At 36.4% G+C, this 17,194-nt stretch overlaps 1 protein-coding gene across 1 annotated transcript in view; it reads left to right on the top strand.

Moving 5' to 3' along the window:
- PTPN22 (protein tyrosine phosphatase non-receptor type 22) overlaps positions 1-17,194 on the top strand; it is a gene marked incomplete at its 5' end in the record, with an annotated part of 41,236 nt that overhangs the window by 19,043 nt on the left and 4,999 nt on the right. The window contains 8 exons of the mRNA XM_081113253.1: positions 7,717-7,793; positions 7,942-8,756; positions 10,906-10,989; positions 11,137-11,246; positions 12,493-12,520; positions 12,981-13,061; positions 13,307-13,422; positions 16,142-16,172. Coding sequence (XP_080969379.1) covers positions 7,717-7,793; positions 7,942-8,756; positions 10,906-10,989; positions 11,137-11,246; positions 12,493-12,520; positions 12,981-13,061; positions 13,307-13,422; positions 16,142-16,172 — 1,342 coding nt within the window. The remainder of the gene's footprint in view (positions 1-7,716; positions 7,794-7,941; positions 8,757-10,905; positions 10,990-11,136; positions 11,247-12,492; positions 12,521-12,980; positions 13,062-13,306; positions 13,423-16,141; positions 16,173-17,194) is intronic.

The following is a 17,194-nucleotide window of genomic DNA, read 5'->3' as shown; positions in this document are numbered from 1 at the left end:
ATATCCAAAGGACTTTTAGCTGAAGGCCTTAGGTATAAAAGCAATTATGATTTGACCAAATTCCAATTCAAAAATATTGGGTATTCTAGGATGTCCTATTTTGATCTTATCTCAAAAGTTGGTAAGTCAAATATTTACTGTGTAATCACAAAGTATTAGGTTCTGAACAAACCTTAAGAAGACAAACTTGCTGGCTTACCTTCCCAGGGTATATCATATATATATTTAATTTTTATATCACATTTTGGATTGTTAACATGAAAATATTCACCAAAGACCTACTGTTTTCACAGTATTAAGAATACAAAATATATAAGAGATGACCCTGATCATAATTTTATCAGTTCATTATGAAACATGGAAAGGGAAAGATAGCCAAAAAAACTGTTGAGGATAGGGAATGAATTAAGCAATCCTATACTTAATGTTAACTCCCAGGGAACACAACATGGTGGAAGATGATGGAAATAAAAGTATAATTGCCAGAAAATGTTACTTATATCCTATTTGTGACTATATCATTGGCTAGTACTGCCCGAACAAGGTTAAATAATAGAAGTGATATGGATGACCGAATTTAATGGGCAGGATTATTATTATTATTATTATTATTATTGTTAATAATAATTATTATTATTATTATTTTGCCTCCGTACCTGCATCTACTAAGTGTGATGCTGACTTGATTGGAGATATTTATATTTTAATTGTTTAAAGAAAGTATTCATTGATTTCTATTTTATTAAGAATCTTTTTCAGAAAAAAATGTTAAATTCAGTCAATTGCATATGTTTGCATTTGTGGAATGATCACAATGATTTTCCCCTTTAACCTATTAAAATCAAGCCATCCTTCTACTCTTAGGAAAACCCTTCCAGAACAAAAAATATTTTATAATGTGTTGCTAGAGCATGTGGGCTAATAGTTTATTTAGGTTTCAGGAATTGTCAATACTCAAATTTAGCCCAGTGGCCATGCTGTGACTCCAGTCAGTTGGGTTGTTTGGAGTGAGTCTTTAGTCAGTAAATTGGAACATGGGTACATGGTTCAAGCTCCCACTGAAGAAACTGGTTAAAGATCGCCAAGAGAACTTCTGTTTCTGGGAAGAGTGAGTAGATAAACTTTTCCTTATTCCTCCCACTAAGTGCAACCAAAAAACCCTGGACATTATATTTAAAACAAATATAAGAAGGCAGACCAGCTAGGGACTTGTGACCCAAGAAAAGACATGATGGGGAGTTCCTTGGATTTTCCTTTGCCTCATATATTCCACGCTTAGAATTGAAGAAGCCAACAACCTGGAAATGACAACAGTACAGACAAAAGAAGACTAACAAGAGCCTACTCTCTCTAGCCAAAGGACCAGGAAAGGGGTGGCCCAGCAAGGCATAAGACTTTTATCTTTTTGAAATATATTTTTATTGATTTTAGAGAGGAAGGGAGAGGGATAGAGACATCAATGATGAGAGAGAATCACTGATAGGCTGCCTCCTGCATGCCCCCTACTGGGGATCAAGCCCGCAACTCAGGCATGTGCCCTTGGCCAGAATCGAACCTGCAACCCTTCAGTCCGCAGGCCGACGCTCTATCCAGTGAGCCAAACTGGCTAGGTAGGGCAAGGCGTAAGACTTTTAGATAATAACCACTCTACTCTAGTCAACACCAAATTTAAAAAATGGCCCCCAACCCCATCCATGCCAGCAAAGGCTGAGTGCAGCGCCTAGAACCCCATCCCCTAGATTGTAATAAAGTTCTGGGGTGGCATCAGAAAGGTCAAGTAGAGAGCTAGGACTTTCATTCCCAGTGGCTTGCAATGTGTTTTGCCTGCAGTGCCAGTGGCGACCACATGGGGAGCCTGAGCTTCCACCTGGCAGAAACGCGGCACCGCCATGCCCCCCTACTGAAGTAAGGTCAGAGGAGACCTCATGGACAGTCAGGACCGTCACCATCATCCAACAATAATGAGGCCAGTTCCACCACAATGTCAGAGATGAGATGGGAGCCTCTCCCATGGTGTCTTCCCTTGAGTATCCACAGATTAAATGAGGAGACTGGCGGAGGTAGATTTTACCTGGTAGTAACAAGTTAGCAGTACCCCCTTCTCCTGTCAGAATGGAGTAAAAACAAACAAACAAAGGAACAGCTAAAAGAGAAGGTTAAACTAAGATACAGAGCCTCATATCTCAAACCAAGTGAATAAAGATCAATAGATGGCAACACTGAGCTGACAGAGATGTTAGAATTATCTGACAAAGATTTTACTTTTTATTCTCTTTATTATTTTATTTTGACAAGGATTTTAAAGCAGCCTTGATAAAAATGCTTCAATGAGCAATTACAAACATGCTTAAAACAAATGACGAAAAACAAAAACAAAAAAGCAAATGAATAAATAGAAAGGCTTAGCAAAGAAATATAAAGACTCAGAAAAAAAACAACCAGAAAATATAAAGAAGAAATGAAATTTTAGAACTGAAAAATATAGTAACTGAAACAAAATAGCTTAGTAGATAGGCTCAATAAAAGAATGCAGGGTATAGAAGAAAGAATTAGTGAATTGGAAGATAGAACAATAAAAATTGCCCAACCTGGACAACAGAAATAAAATAGACTAAAAAACAAACAAAAAACAGAACCTTAGGGAACTAAGGAACTATAACAAAAAGTTTAGCATTTGTGTCATTGAAATCTAAGAAGCAGAGAAAAAAGGCAAAGCTATAAACGTACTGAAAGATTCATCATAATTAAACCTCTGAACCTAAAGACAAAGATTATAGAACGTAGCCAGAGAAAAAAAACGATCTTAACTGTAGGAGGAAAATAATTAGAATGACAATGGATTTGTCATCAGAAACCATGGAGGCCAGAAGGAAGTAGCACAATATTTTTCAGGTACTGAAAGAAAAGAATTCTCAACTCAGAATCCTACACCCAGTGAAAATATCCTTCAGGAATGAAGGGGTAACCAAGACATTCTCAGATGAAGAAAAACTAAGAGAATTTGTCACCAGTAGACTTCAGCTAAAAAAATAGCAAAGGAAGTTTCTTAAACAGAAAGGAAATTATGAAAGAAGGAAGAACATGGTAAGCAAAAACATGGGTAAACAAAATAGGTTTTCCTTCTTTTAAGTTTTCTAAATTTTTTGATGATTGAAGCAAAATTATAACACTATCTGATATGGTTTTAAATGTATCAGAGAACATATGTAAGACAATAACATTATAAGCAGGGAAGAGTTAAGAATGCCAAGGGGGGGGGAAAAAAAAGAATGCCAAGGGAGGTAAGGTTTCTGTACTAACTAGCAAAATGATAAGTAGACTGTGATAAGTTATGTAATGTAATACCAAGAGCTACAGCTACAAAAGCTATACCAAAACATTTCTTTAAAAAACTATACATAAGATCAAATTCTGAAAAAGGCAGGAAAGAGAAATGTGAAATGGAGAGAACAAACAGAAAAAATAAAATAAAATGGCAAACTGAAGCCCGAACGTTCAAAATTACACTAAATTTAGCCCAGCGAATGTTGCTCAGTGGTTGAATGTCGATTTATGAACCAGGAAGTCACAGTTGGATTCCTGGTCAGGGCACATGCCCAGGTTGTGTGCTCGATCCTAGTGTGGGGTGTGCAGGAGGCAGCTTATCAATGATTCTCTCTCATCATTGATATTTCTATCTCTCTCTCCCTTCCTCTCTGAAATCAATAAAAATATTTTAAACAAAAAAGTAATAACTACACTAAATGTAAGTAGTGTAAATACACCAGTTAACAGATAGACTGACAAAGTGTATTGAAAACATGACTCAACTATTTGCTGTCTGTAAGATACACACTTCCAATATAAAGTTGGTTTAAAGGATTGGAAAAAAAGATATATCATGTAAACACGAATAAAAGGTAAGCAGGAATAGCTCTAGAGGGTGGGCAAAAGTAGGTTTACAGTTGTTTGCATGGAAAATAATACAATAATTAATAAATAATGGTACGAGAATAAACTCTGTGTTTCATATCCTCACAGCTGTAAACCTACTTTTGCCGCACCCTGTATTAATATCAGATAAAATAGAGCAAAGAAAATTATCACAGATAGGGAGGGACATTTTATAACACTAAACGGGTTAATTCATCAATAAGACATAGCAATCCTAAGTGCATATGGACCAAACAGAGATGTAAAATATGTGAAACGAAAACTGATAGAAGTGAAAGGAGAAATAGACAAATCCACCGGTATAGTTGGAGACCTCCAATATCCCTTTCTCAACAACTGATAGAAAAACTTGACAGAAAATCAGCAAGAACTCAACAATACCATCAACCAACCAGATCAAATAGATATTTTTAGAACACTCCACCCAGTAACATATGAATACACATTCTTTTCATGTGCTGATGGAACGTATAGCAAGATGAACCATACCATGGGCCATTCAACAATCTGAAAAATTTAAAAGAATTGAAACTATAAAAAATGTATTCTCTTACCACAATGAAATCAAACTAGAAGCCAATAACAGGAAGATAACAGGAAAAGATCCAAAAAATTGGAAATTAGCCACATTCTTCTCAATAATCCATTGAGTCAAAGAAGTATCAAGAAACATTTTTTCAAATGAATTGAACTGAATAAAAATGAAAATACACGTCAAAATTTGTGGGCCAGAGCTATAGCAGTGCTGACAGGGAAGTTTATAGCACTCCAAATGCATACATTAGAAAACAGTAAAAGTCTCAAATCAATAATCTGAGCTTCCACTCTGAGGATCTAGAAAACAAAACGAGCCAAAAAAAAAAAAAAAAAATCAGTGACAATAGATAAAAATCAGTGAACCAAAGAGCTGGTCCCTTGAAAAGACCAATAAAGTTTACAAACCTCGAGGAATACTCATAAAGGGGGGAAAGGGGCATACGCATGTGGTGGGGGAGATACCATGATCACCAAGGTGGTTTTCCCAGGGCGAGGCTTATCCATTGCACTCCGGATGTGCTGACTCTTGCAATTTCCCCATATGTGGGAAACTCAACAACATAATTTGTTGTAGTGGGGAACTGTGTTCTCACTCTCCCCTAAAAAAAGAGAAAGAAAAAAAGGGCAGAGATGAAAATTACCAATATTAGGAATGAAACGGGATATCGCTGCAGGCTCTGCAGATATCAGAAGGGTAATTAGTAAAGGAATGTAGTATAAGCAGCTCAACACATTTAATTTCACCCCTTAGACAAAATGGGTTATTTCCTTGAAAAACACAGACTACCACAACTCACTCAATATGAAATAGATATTTGAATAGCCCCCTAATGACTAAGGAAGCTGAATTCACCATTTGAAAACTCCCCCAAAAGAAATCTTCTGGTCCACATAGTTTCACTTGAGAATTCTACCAAATGTTTGATGAATAATTAACACCAATTTTATACAATCTGTACCAGAAAGCAGAAGAGAAGGAGACACTTCCTCATTCATATTTTACCATTTTAAAGTGTATAATGTAGTGGCATTAAGTACTCCTACAATGTGTATGACAGTCACTGTTTATTTCTAAAAAATGTTCATCATCCAAATCAATACCCCCCTGCCCCAATACCTTGTAACTTCTTTTTGTCTCTATGAATTTGCCTATTTTAGATACATTGTATAAGTGGAGTCACATACTTATTCTTTTTTATCTGGCTTATTTCATGCAGCATGTTTTCAAGGTTCATTCATTTTGCAACATGTATCAGAAGTTTATTTTTTATGGCTGTATAATATTCCACTGTGTGTGCATACCGATTTTGTTTCAACGGGCACTTGGTTGTCTCCAACTTTTAGCTATTATAAAATTGATGTAAAAATATGTGTTCAAGACGCTACTTTAAATTTTTTGGGTGTATACCATTAAGTGGAATTATTGGATTATATTGTAATTTTGTTTAATTTTTTAGGGTCCTGTCATATTGTTTTTCACTGTGACTGCAAAATTTTACATCCCCATGAGAAATGCACAAGGGTTCCAATTTGGCCAATACTTAGTATTTTCTGGGTTTTTTGTTTTGTTTTGTTTTTTAGATAATAGCCATCCTAATAAGTGTGAAGTGGTATCTCATAGTTTTGATTTGCATTTCCCTAATGATTAGTGATGTTAAGCATCTTTTTGTGTGATTATTGTTGAGTGTTTAATTTACAATATATTTGCACATGTTTGTTTTTTTTCTATTGTTGATTTCTAGCTTCAATTCACTATGATTTAAAAAGATACTTTTAAAATTTAGTAAGACTTGTTTTGTGGCCTAACATATGGTCTATCCTGGAGAAAGTTCCATATAGGTTTGAGAAGAATGTGCATGTTGTTGGGTGGAGTATTGTATGTGTGTCTGTTAGGCCTAATTGGTTTATGGCGTTGCTCATGTCTGCCCTGCATTTCCTTATTGATCTTCTGTTTCATTGTTCTATCCATTATTGGAAGTGGAGTAGTAAAGTCTCTGACTCAGTTTACTAGGCCTGCTGTAACATGTACCACAGACTGAGGAGGGCTCAAACAACAAGTCTATTTTCTCAGTTTTGGAGGCAGGAAGTCCAAAATCAAGGTGTCAGCAAGAGCCGTGCGCTCTCTCTCTGAGCTCTAGGGCAATAAATCTTCCTTGCCTCTTCCTAGTTCCTGGCATTTGCCAGCAATTCTTGGTGTTCATTGGCTTGCAGATACATTACTCCAGTTTCTGTCTCCATCATTACATGGCGTTCTCCCCAAGTGTCTCTGAGAGTCTGTTTTCTCTTCTTATAAGGGCACAAGTCATGGTGTTAGGGCCCACCCTAACCCAGCATGACCTCATCTTAACTAATTACATCTGCAAAGGCCCTACTTCCAAATAAGGTCAGTTAATGATATCAGGGGTATGTTAAATTTTAACATGTCTTTTTGAAAGTCACAATCAAACCCATAACAGGTGGAATCTTACAATTGCTGATGACTTTTTTTTTTTTTTTTTTTTTTTTACATTTAAACATCTCTGAAATCAAGATACAGTTTTCACTCAATGGTACCTTGGGTTCCATGAGCCTCAGTAACAAAATTCATAATATGATAATTGCTATGAAGAAAATATAGGTTGAGAGTGGCTGGGCAAGTGTGTGGGAGTGTGATTGTAGGTTGCGTGGTCAGGGAAGGTTTCCTTATGCAGCTGACATTTAAGTAGAAAATAATTACTTAGAAAGAGCCAGCCATGCAAAATCTGGAGCAAGTGTATTTCAACCAGAGGGAACAGAAAGTGTAAAGGCCTTGAATTGGAAACACGTTTACTATGCTTAAGCCATGGCGAAAACCAATTGTAGCTGGAGCATTGTAAGGACGAAAAGGTAGAACAATATGAGGTAGGTATGGGGACCTAATAAACACCTACTAACATTCAGAGTTAAGATGCTGAGACTTCTGAAGGTAGAGTGTTCTTAGGAATAAAGCTACTCCCAAAAACATTTTAAGACGCCCCCATTTTAAAAGGTGATTACTGTAAGTAAATCCTTTCTAATTTCTATAACACTGTCAATCCTTTATTCTCATCCTTTTGGTCTCAGTTTGTGAACATGCTCTTGTTGGGTTCAATGTTTTGGAAATTCATCTAACTCTTTTATGAATTATTTTGTCTTTATATTTTCTGAAAAATAACTTTCCAGCCTTATGTATAAAATATCACACTTTCATTGCTTCACTTAAAAAGCAATCTCTTATTTTTCTTGAAGATTCAAGCAAAGTATCCAGTTCCTGAGCAATATCCCAGTCTGGAAGCAAACGCTTATTCTCCGGATTTACCAAAAAGGTGAGTATAATTTTACACATCTACATGCTGTCTAATTGTGTCTCGGGGGCATATCTCATGCTTATCACTCATTGTGATGCTGGGAAAAGCTATGGAAGCAGCCTTCCGGGGTTATGATATCATTATTACTTCCTCTTGGTTTTGGCAGCATGAAAGAAGCAAAAGTGATGAACCGACAGAGCAAACAAAGGATTCAGGTGAAAAATGCAGAAGCTCCTTCCTCTGAGCTGAGGACTTCAGAAATAAGTGAAAAGGGAGGGTTGGCTTTGCACCCTGCTAAACAGAATAGTTCTTGTGAGTTTTTGGAACTAAATTATGGTTGTAACAAAAATGCTGGCACAACCACGAAATGGGAGACAAAGACATTTCCAATAGTTGGGGAGCCTCTTCAGAAATATCAAAGTTTGGACTTGAGCTCTGTTCTGCTTGGAGCAGGTCCTGATTCTAAACCTGTGAATGCAGCAGGAAGATATTTCAACGCTAAGGGGCCAATAACGCGGACCAAGTCAACTCCCTTTGAACTGATACAACAGAGAGACACCAATGAGCTGGGCATGAAGGAAAAGTGTTCTTGTTTGGCATCTCAACCGAATAGTTCTTGTTTTGAGCAGGCTCAAAAAGCGATGCATGTTTCTTCAGCAGAACTGAATTATTCGCTGTCACGTGACTCAAAGCACCAAGTGTGCAATGCCTCCAGTGCAAAGCAGCATGACGCTAGGGCTTTTAATGCACATTCTCACATGTCTTTAGTGGATAGTCCTTATTTTCCATCGTCTCCAAGAAGTGCTGGCTCTAAGATGTCTCTTGATTTACCCGAGGAACAAGCTAGAACTGTGTTACCTTGTTCTTCGTTGCCAACATCCTCTGCAACCCTATTTTCTTATTATGATCCAGATGATTCTTTAGCACTGAATCCTCCAACCAATTTCCCCTCCACACTGAACCAAGAGATAGCAGATGTCGGTAAGTTATTTTTAAAAGCTTACATGGCATTTTATTTTTTTAAAAATCTTTATTGTTGGAAGTACTATATATGTTCCCCTTTATTCCCCATGGACCCCTTCAAGCCCACCCCTGCCCCTGCCCCTGCCCTAGGCCTTCACCACTCAACTGTCTGGGTCCATGGATTATACAAATATGCGTACAAGTTGTTTGGTTGATCTCTTCCCATCCACCCACCCAACCTCACCTTCCCTCTGAGATTCACAGTCTGTTTATATGGCATTTTAGATTTCACTTTGTTTCTATAAAAGATTTGGTTTCTTCTCATCCTCCCCCTTGTCCTTCTCTGCTTCCTTCTCCTTCTAAGAAATAAATTCCAGGAGGTTTTAATGCTGTGATAAATTGAAAATAACAAAAACAAACATGTAACATTCCATGATCCATATGCTCTATGATCCATCATCCATGCCAGGGGTGGGGAACCTTTTTTCTGCAAGGGCCATTTGGATATTTATAATATCATTTGCCGGTCATACAAAATCATCAACTTAAAAATCAGCCTGCTATATTTGGTGAAACATTTAATTAAATCACCCCTAGTGCCTTGGAAGGCCAGACCAAATTATTTCTCCAGCCTTATATGGGCCAGACATTCCCCATCCCTGATATGAAGCCAACAGGAGTGCTTTTAAAGGAGGCAATTCTCATTCCTGGAAATGTATATGAAAGGTCCACAATTTTCCCTTCACACACAGAAGCAACTACCAAATGAGTTTAAGAAAAGATATGATCTAGGGCACTGCATGGTCACTCAGAGTTTTTACTGCCCAACCATGTGGCTATACTTGCTGAGGCAGTTGCAAAAAGAGAACCTGATTTCCTCCTGCCCTCTTATAATAACTTAGTAGGTGAGAATATGTGTTCCATATTCTGTGTAGGATTTTTAAAAAATACATATTTTTATTGATTTCAGAGAGGAAGGGAGAGAGAGAGAGAGAGATAGAAACATCAATGATGAGAGAGAATAATTGATTGGTTGCTTCCTGCATGCCCCACACTGGGGCTCGAGCCAGGGACCCAGGCCTGTGCCCTGACTAGGAACCTTTTGATTCATAAGTTGATGATGAACCACTGAGACACGCCAGCTGGGCTCTGGGTGGGATTTTAATCATAAATACACCTTTACTTTCATACTTTATTTTATAATTCTATACTAGTATTTTTGCATATTATGCATATTGTTTTACTGGGTGGTTTGATAATAGATTTAAATATCCTGTTAGAGATGATTATAAGTTGGCTGTGAGAGAAAAAAAGCAAAGAGTAAATTTAACTCTCTTAGGTGTATCATCAGAAATTTATTAAAAATGTTTTACCTGAATAGGAAGTAGAAAGAGCTTTTACTCTATAACATTATTGTATAGTAGTGTCTTAATAAATGTGTCGACACATAGGTTTGTTACAAAAAATACTTTATCTGGATCTAGTTCCTTCTTTGAGTAGATTATTTTATATATTTTGATCTTGTTTTATAATTTAAAGGAATTTTACTTTTCTAGGTACCTATAATACGTTAAATTCTCTGAACATCAATGTTAAAAGACAAATCCTTATCTTCAAGGGTTGTAAGAACATTTACATGTGTGCCATCTGGTGGCAGTTTCTTATAATAGCATTACATTTTTCTATAAAAATTCTGAATATTTCTACAGAAATATAGAATACAACATTGTTTTTTAAAAGACAAAAGACATACATATTCTTCATCCTTGTAGAATGAATAAGAGATACTACAATCTTTATGATTTCACCAAGTCTGTAACAATCTCTGGCATGTCAAAATGCTTTTATGATGCTGTATTGTATATTCTATGTAAAACAAAAGGAAGAGTTATGTAATTTAATATTTTGTTATGTTAACTGATACTCAGTGACTCAATCAAAATACTTTTGGGCTTTTAACAGAAATCATACATTTTGAAGAAGCATAAAGCTCCTGGGTTTGCAACTTAAGATGAGAGAATTTATTTTGCTTTTTCCTTGAGTGAACAGATACCAGCTTAAACATTGTAATGGCACTTGATGGGATTTCCATCAAGTTGAAATGTAAGAATTTTCTTTGTATTTTCCTAATTAAAAATTATAATTCTACTTCTGACATTTTGGATAGCAACTTCTCCAAAAATAGACGATGAAACCCCCCCTCCACTTCCTGAGCGGACACCTGAATCTTTCATTGTGGTAGAGGAAGCTGGTGAGTATCATTCAGTAAGTAACACAAAGCTAGGTTACTAGTATTCTCAAGTCCTTTCAATGTTGTACGTGCTATTGCTGAGTAACATTTGCTGTCTAAAAGAATTACAACTCTCCTAAGAATTGGACCATATTTACTTCCTTCCAGGAGAAGTCCCACTGCATGTTCCCCAATCTTTACCTTCAGCTGGGATGACAAAAATTGGAACATCACTAGAATGGAGTGGAACACCTAAATCCAGCAAACCTGATGACTTGGTGAGACTTAGGCCAATCAAGGTCCATAACTTCTTTTTTTCTGACTCATTTGGATTCGACAGACTATAGTCCTACTGCTTGTATTTTTAACACCTATCAGCCAATAAATATTAAGTAGATACTACTTATAAAACAATGTGCTAGAGGATGCATAAGATCCAATTATTGCCCTTAAGAAACTCATAGTCTAGCCGTGGAGATATAGGGTGTATATACAAGTATTGTTGTCTACTTATAATAATAAAAGCATAATATGCTAATTAGACCAGATAGCTGAATGACATTCCGGACAACCTTCCGGATGAAGCCAGGGCTGCGAGGGCTGAGCCCCTTGCATGAATTTCATGCACTGGGCCTCTAGTTTATTATAACAAGGCAAATATGACCAGTGCCATGGGAAAGAGAAGAGACTTGAAAGTGTGGGAGATCCCTTCAGGTCGGAAGTGGTAAATGAAAACACAGTGAAAGTGGAAACATTTGAGCTGATTCTTGAAGGATACTTAAAGCAAAAGTAAATGTTTCACAAGTAGGTAGCTTGTTTGCAATAGTCATTTGGTTGACTGTATTGTGTTAGCTGTATAACGTATTATAGAGAGTAAATTTTTTAGTGACACATGTTCATATTATTTGAGTTAAACCTTTTGGAATAATGTTCCCTGCCTCTAGAAGAAAACTCTACACTTTCAACAATCTGTTATGCATTTGTATATATTATATGAACCAACTCCCTTACAATTTAAGAGATCATAGAAGTAATTAACTAAAACAGTTAAACATGCCTACAATCACAATGTAGTAGGCAAATACTCTGTACCTTTTTAATTATACTTTTAATTTACTAGTAATTGTTATTATTATTGTTAATAATATTCTACAAGTAATGGTGTTTCAATTAACAATTCCCAGAGAAAAGAAAATTCACTCCTTTTCCAATGTCATGAAGTAATTTCCATTTCAACAATTTACCCTCAATTAAATTTTCAGGAAATGTTCTGAGTAGAAAGGAAATAGGTCAAAACAGAATAAATTTAGGACCAACTGTCGTGACATAAAAAAATCACTAAGAGTTGATGTCTTTTCATAACTCAGCACACTTACACGTTAAAAAAAATAGGGTCAACATTTCATAACTATCTTTATCTGTATATGCAATATAACTTCAAAAATGCCATGCATTGCTTTGAGTTTGTAAATTTGTGGACATATTCTTCCTTCACTTTTCCTCTCTCTCTCTCTTTTTTTTTAGATTGTAAAACTCCGGAATCCCATATCAGGTAAATAAATTCTCATAGCTTTAGATGAGATGTTAGCCCTAAGCATCTGTACTGAGAATGGCTCATTAAGTTTAGAGTAATTCACCTCAGGAGATGGCATGCTTCCCATAATAGCTTCCACTGTTTATTGATCTATTTCTGGGTTTCCCAGGCTAGGAGTTTTGCTTTGTTTCAGGATGCTCTGTAAGAACTAGAAACTTAATTCAATTCAGGTTCAGTTTCTTTGGGAAAACACTGTTGTAAGTGAGCTACAAGTTTGTGATGAATGAGAGGCTCATTGGCTAAAGAGCTGGAAGGACAAAGCTCCTGAGGCTCCAGTCACAGTTCAGATAATTTTTTATTTGGTTGCTGTAGGTTAATATTGAGAAGTTGGAAAAGTTATACAAAATCAAAGAGGGGTCTTGCCTGGAGACTTTAAGTGATGGATGTTTTTGCTTATTGTGCCCTGTTCTCATCACAGATCTGCATGAAGATCGCTCTTCTCCTCCCCCTCCACTCCCAGAAAGGACCCGAGAGTCCTTCTTCCTCGCTGACGAGGACTGTAAGTGCAGCACTTTCTCTCCAAAAAGTTGTAGAAATAAGACTGTTAAAAGGCTAGCAATAAAGTGGGACCTAAATGAAAAAGGTACAAGAAATGATTAAGTAAGATAAAAATAAGACATTTTAAAGGCCCATACTGTATTGTAAAAGTAGTGCTTAAAAAAGCCAAGCCAAGAATTACTAGATATATACTTATATAAAACCTGAAAGCTTAGGAAGCTATGCAACAAATTACTTTTTTTTCAGGTATGCAGGCTCAACCTATGGAGACTTATTCTGCCAGCTGCCCTAACACCATGGAAAATTCAACATCTTCAAAACAAACATTGAAGACTCCTGGAAAATATTTCACAAGGAGTAAGGTAAAAAAGATAGGAGTTCATGGAAATACACCAGAAGCTTTTCATTACTGGAAGTGTCACCTAACCCGCTACTCCCTTCTCTCCCACCAGCTGCCAGCATTAAGATGGAAAATTAGATTAAATATGGTCACTAACATTGTTGGTCTCATGACAATTTAAATTAATAGAAGGAGCCCTAACTGGTTTGGCTCAGTGGATAGAACGTCAGCCTGCGGACTGAAGGGTCCCAGGTTCGATTCCAGTCAAGGGCATGTACCTTGGTTGTGGGCACATCCCCAGTAGAGGGTGTGTAGGAGGCAGCTGATCGATGTTTCTCTCTCATCAATGTTTCTAACTGTCTCTCTCCCTTCCTCTCTGTAAAAAATCAATAAAATATATTTTTAAAAAATAAAATTAATGGCCAGTAAACTCAAAAAATTAAAAATAGAAGTCACAGCAGTGGAAGGAGGGTTGGTTGCCTTACCAGACATTAAAACATTGTAAAGCCTCAATTATTAAAATGGTATGATATTGGTGTATGAAAAAACACATACCAACATAGCAGATGGGAAGTCCAGAAATAGATTTAAATAAGTATAGGAATTTAGTATATGATTAAAGATGGATATTTTAATTGTCGTTGGATAAATTGGATAAGCACCTGAAAAAAAATAGGATCCATATCTCACAGCTATACCAGGATATATTCTAGATGGATAAAAGATTTAAGTGTTAAAAAAAAAAGAGAGAGAAACAAAAACCAACCCCAAAAAAGTACTAAAGAAACTTGGAAAGTTTACTTTACAACCTGGGAGTGGGAAAGACTCAAAATCCAGGAGCCATAAGAAGAGAGATTTATAAATTCACTTAAATAAAATAGAAAATTTCTGCATGGCAAAAATAAAAATAAACTTAAAATCAAAAGTCAAGGAACAAATTGGAGAAAAATATCTGCAACTGGCATCATAGCCAAGGAGTTATTTCTTTTTTTAAAAAATATATTTTTATTGATTTCAGAGAGGAAGGGAGAAGGAGAGAGATGGAAACATCAATGATAAGAGAACCATTGATCGGCTACCTCCTGCACGCCCCCACCCCCACCCCCCGGGGATCGAGCCTGCAACCCTGGCATGTGCCCTTGACTGGAATTGAACCTGGGACCCTTCAGTCCACAGGCTGATGCTCTACCCATTGAGCAAAACCAGCCAGGGCTTTTCTTTAATATATAAAGGCTCCTAGAAATTCATTGGTGATAACTTTAATAGAAAAGTGGGCAAAAAAACAAAAAACAAAACAACAACCCCATGATCCAATAGTTTAAGCAAAATAAATATGCACGGTCTGCCCTTTAAACATTTGACATGTTCAACCTCACTCATAATAAGAGAAATACAAATTAAGACCACTCTGACATGCTGTTTTTCATTCATCAGAATGGCAAATTCCAAAGTCTGACTACATTCTTTGTTAGGGAGACTGTGAAAATAAGCACATGCCTGCATTGGTGGGAAAGTCAAGTGGTGTAACTTCTATGGAGGACAATCTAACAATATCAAATGCATGTACTCTTTGACCCACTTCTAGGAATTTATCCTTCAAATATGTGTGTACATATATGAAACGAAGGGTATACCAGGTTATTTACTGAAAAATTATAAGAGCAGGCGATTAGGAACAACATAAATATTAATCATTAAGGAAATTGATTAAATAAATCATGGTATGTGCAGAAATTGGAATACTATGAAGGTTAAAAAATGAACTCTCTTACTATATTTATTATAATCGTTAACTATTGCTTAAAAGGAACAAAATATGATTTATATCTGTATTCTGTATTCATATGTAACTGGGAGGATACATAAGAAGCTAATAACGATGGCTTTATGTGGGGGAGGGTTAGGAAACTGGGTAGATGGAAAATAAGAATGGTAGCATTTTTACTAAGATAACTTGAATAATAAATAAATGATTTATTTCTTAAAATCAAAATAAAATTTTTCAAAAAAAGAGAATTTATTACATATCTATTATGTAGAAGAATACATTTCTGTTAGGTGTTGGGAAAATAGAAATGTCATAGAGGACATCTACCTGCCCTTGAGAAGAGGACAGTTAATCTACTGAACAGAATGCCTACATAAGAAACAATCTGAAAATTATCAAGAGGCATTGAATATTACAGAACAGATTAAAAATGTACGTGCTAAGGATATGTGGAGAAAAACATGTAGGTAGGTTATTTTATGTGGAGAAAAGAAAAAATGTGGGTAGGTTCTTTATGAACGAGGCAGAGTCCATGGGTTTGCTGAAAGAAAGGTGAAGGAAGTGGCATGGCTAACAGTATGGAGTGGACCCTAGGAAACGGAGTACAGAATACGGTTGATAAACATTCCTGGCTAGAATGGGAGTGGCTGTGTGTCACAGCTATCTTCAGAAGGCATCGCGGATTCTGGAATGGTCCCAAAAAAGAAACATAGAAACTTTTCCCCCCTGATATTCTGATACATTATTTATAAATACATAGTGTCATTCTCATATGGGGGGGGGGGGGGAGAGTGAAATAAAATCAAGTGGAGACTTCGCACTGAGTTTAAAATGGCAAAATGGTTTTGTGCACTTTGATGGCTCTTATTAAAGGAAATTAATGCTTTTGACTGACATCTGTATTTCTACTTGATTAAAGTAGTTTGGATTTCACACCAAAAATCAACACTTTCCTCTTCTTCATTTTTTGCAGAGTTTGAAAATTTTGCGGAACATGAAAAAGAGTAAGCTTCTTTATACTTATTTTTTAGAATATGTATACTACTTTCATGATTATTTAATTCTTCCTTATATAACCACTCTATGAAAAGTTAATATTATTCCTAAACAGAAGCTTGCTTGGGTCCTATGGGTCAGATCACCCCCAAACATTGCACTGTGCTGGGCTCCACAGTGATAATATAATACTGAGTACCGAGTGAAGGGTTGGGCGGGGGTGTGTGGAATAATAGAATGATGTTTGTCACTTTCTACTCATCCTAAGATGCTGGCACCCAAGTGTGTTAAAATTCCCAGCAGTCTAACCTCAGATGTATTTTCTTTGAAAACAGTCACAGCAAAGCATATTGTGAAACAAATGTGTTGATTTAATAAAGTAAGCAAAGTACTGAGTCATTTCTATTTTTACCAAGTATTATTAGCAATAGTCTGTTGCTTACTACTTTTGCTATATTGTAATGAAAACCAACTCAAAGACTCCTGAAACGGTGGGAATTTGATTATCTTAGAAATCCTTATTTATAACTATAAAGTATATAAAACATGGTTGTTTAAATATGTGTATATATTTATTGATTTCAGAGAGGAAGGGAGAGGGAGAGAGAGATAGAAACATCAATAATGAGAGAGAATCATTGATTGGCTGCCTCCTGCACACCTCACACTATGGATCAAGCCCGCAACACAGGCGATTGAACTGTGACCTCCTGGTTCATAAATCGATGCTCAACCACTGAGCAACGCTGGCTGAGCGATGGTGATACAGTTTTACAAATTTGGTCAATTTGGTTAATCATCAAGGACCAAACAGCTGGTTGGTATTTTAGGGAGGGACAAAATACTGAGAAAACTTGATGTAAGGTATTATCCAAGTGAGAAGGTTTATAGCTGAATCTTACTCTTTTCTCCTGAGTTTTCACTCTATCTTTCCATAAACTTGTGCCAGTCTGCTCTCATTGCCACCACACTTGATCTCCGAAATGAACTGATTTCTCACCTATGATGACTAAGTATGATGGAACAGTAA

The sequence above is a fragment of the Myotis nattereri genome (genome assembly GCF_964212035.1).
Source record: "Myotis nattereri genome assembly, chromosome: 18".
In the NCBI taxonomy this organism is placed as follows: domain Eukaryota; kingdom Metazoa; phylum Chordata; class Mammalia; order Chiroptera; family Vespertilionidae; genus Myotis; species Myotis nattereri.
Note: the sequence above shows the minus strand (reverse complement) of the source record. Positions and strands in the feature narration are given on the sequence as shown.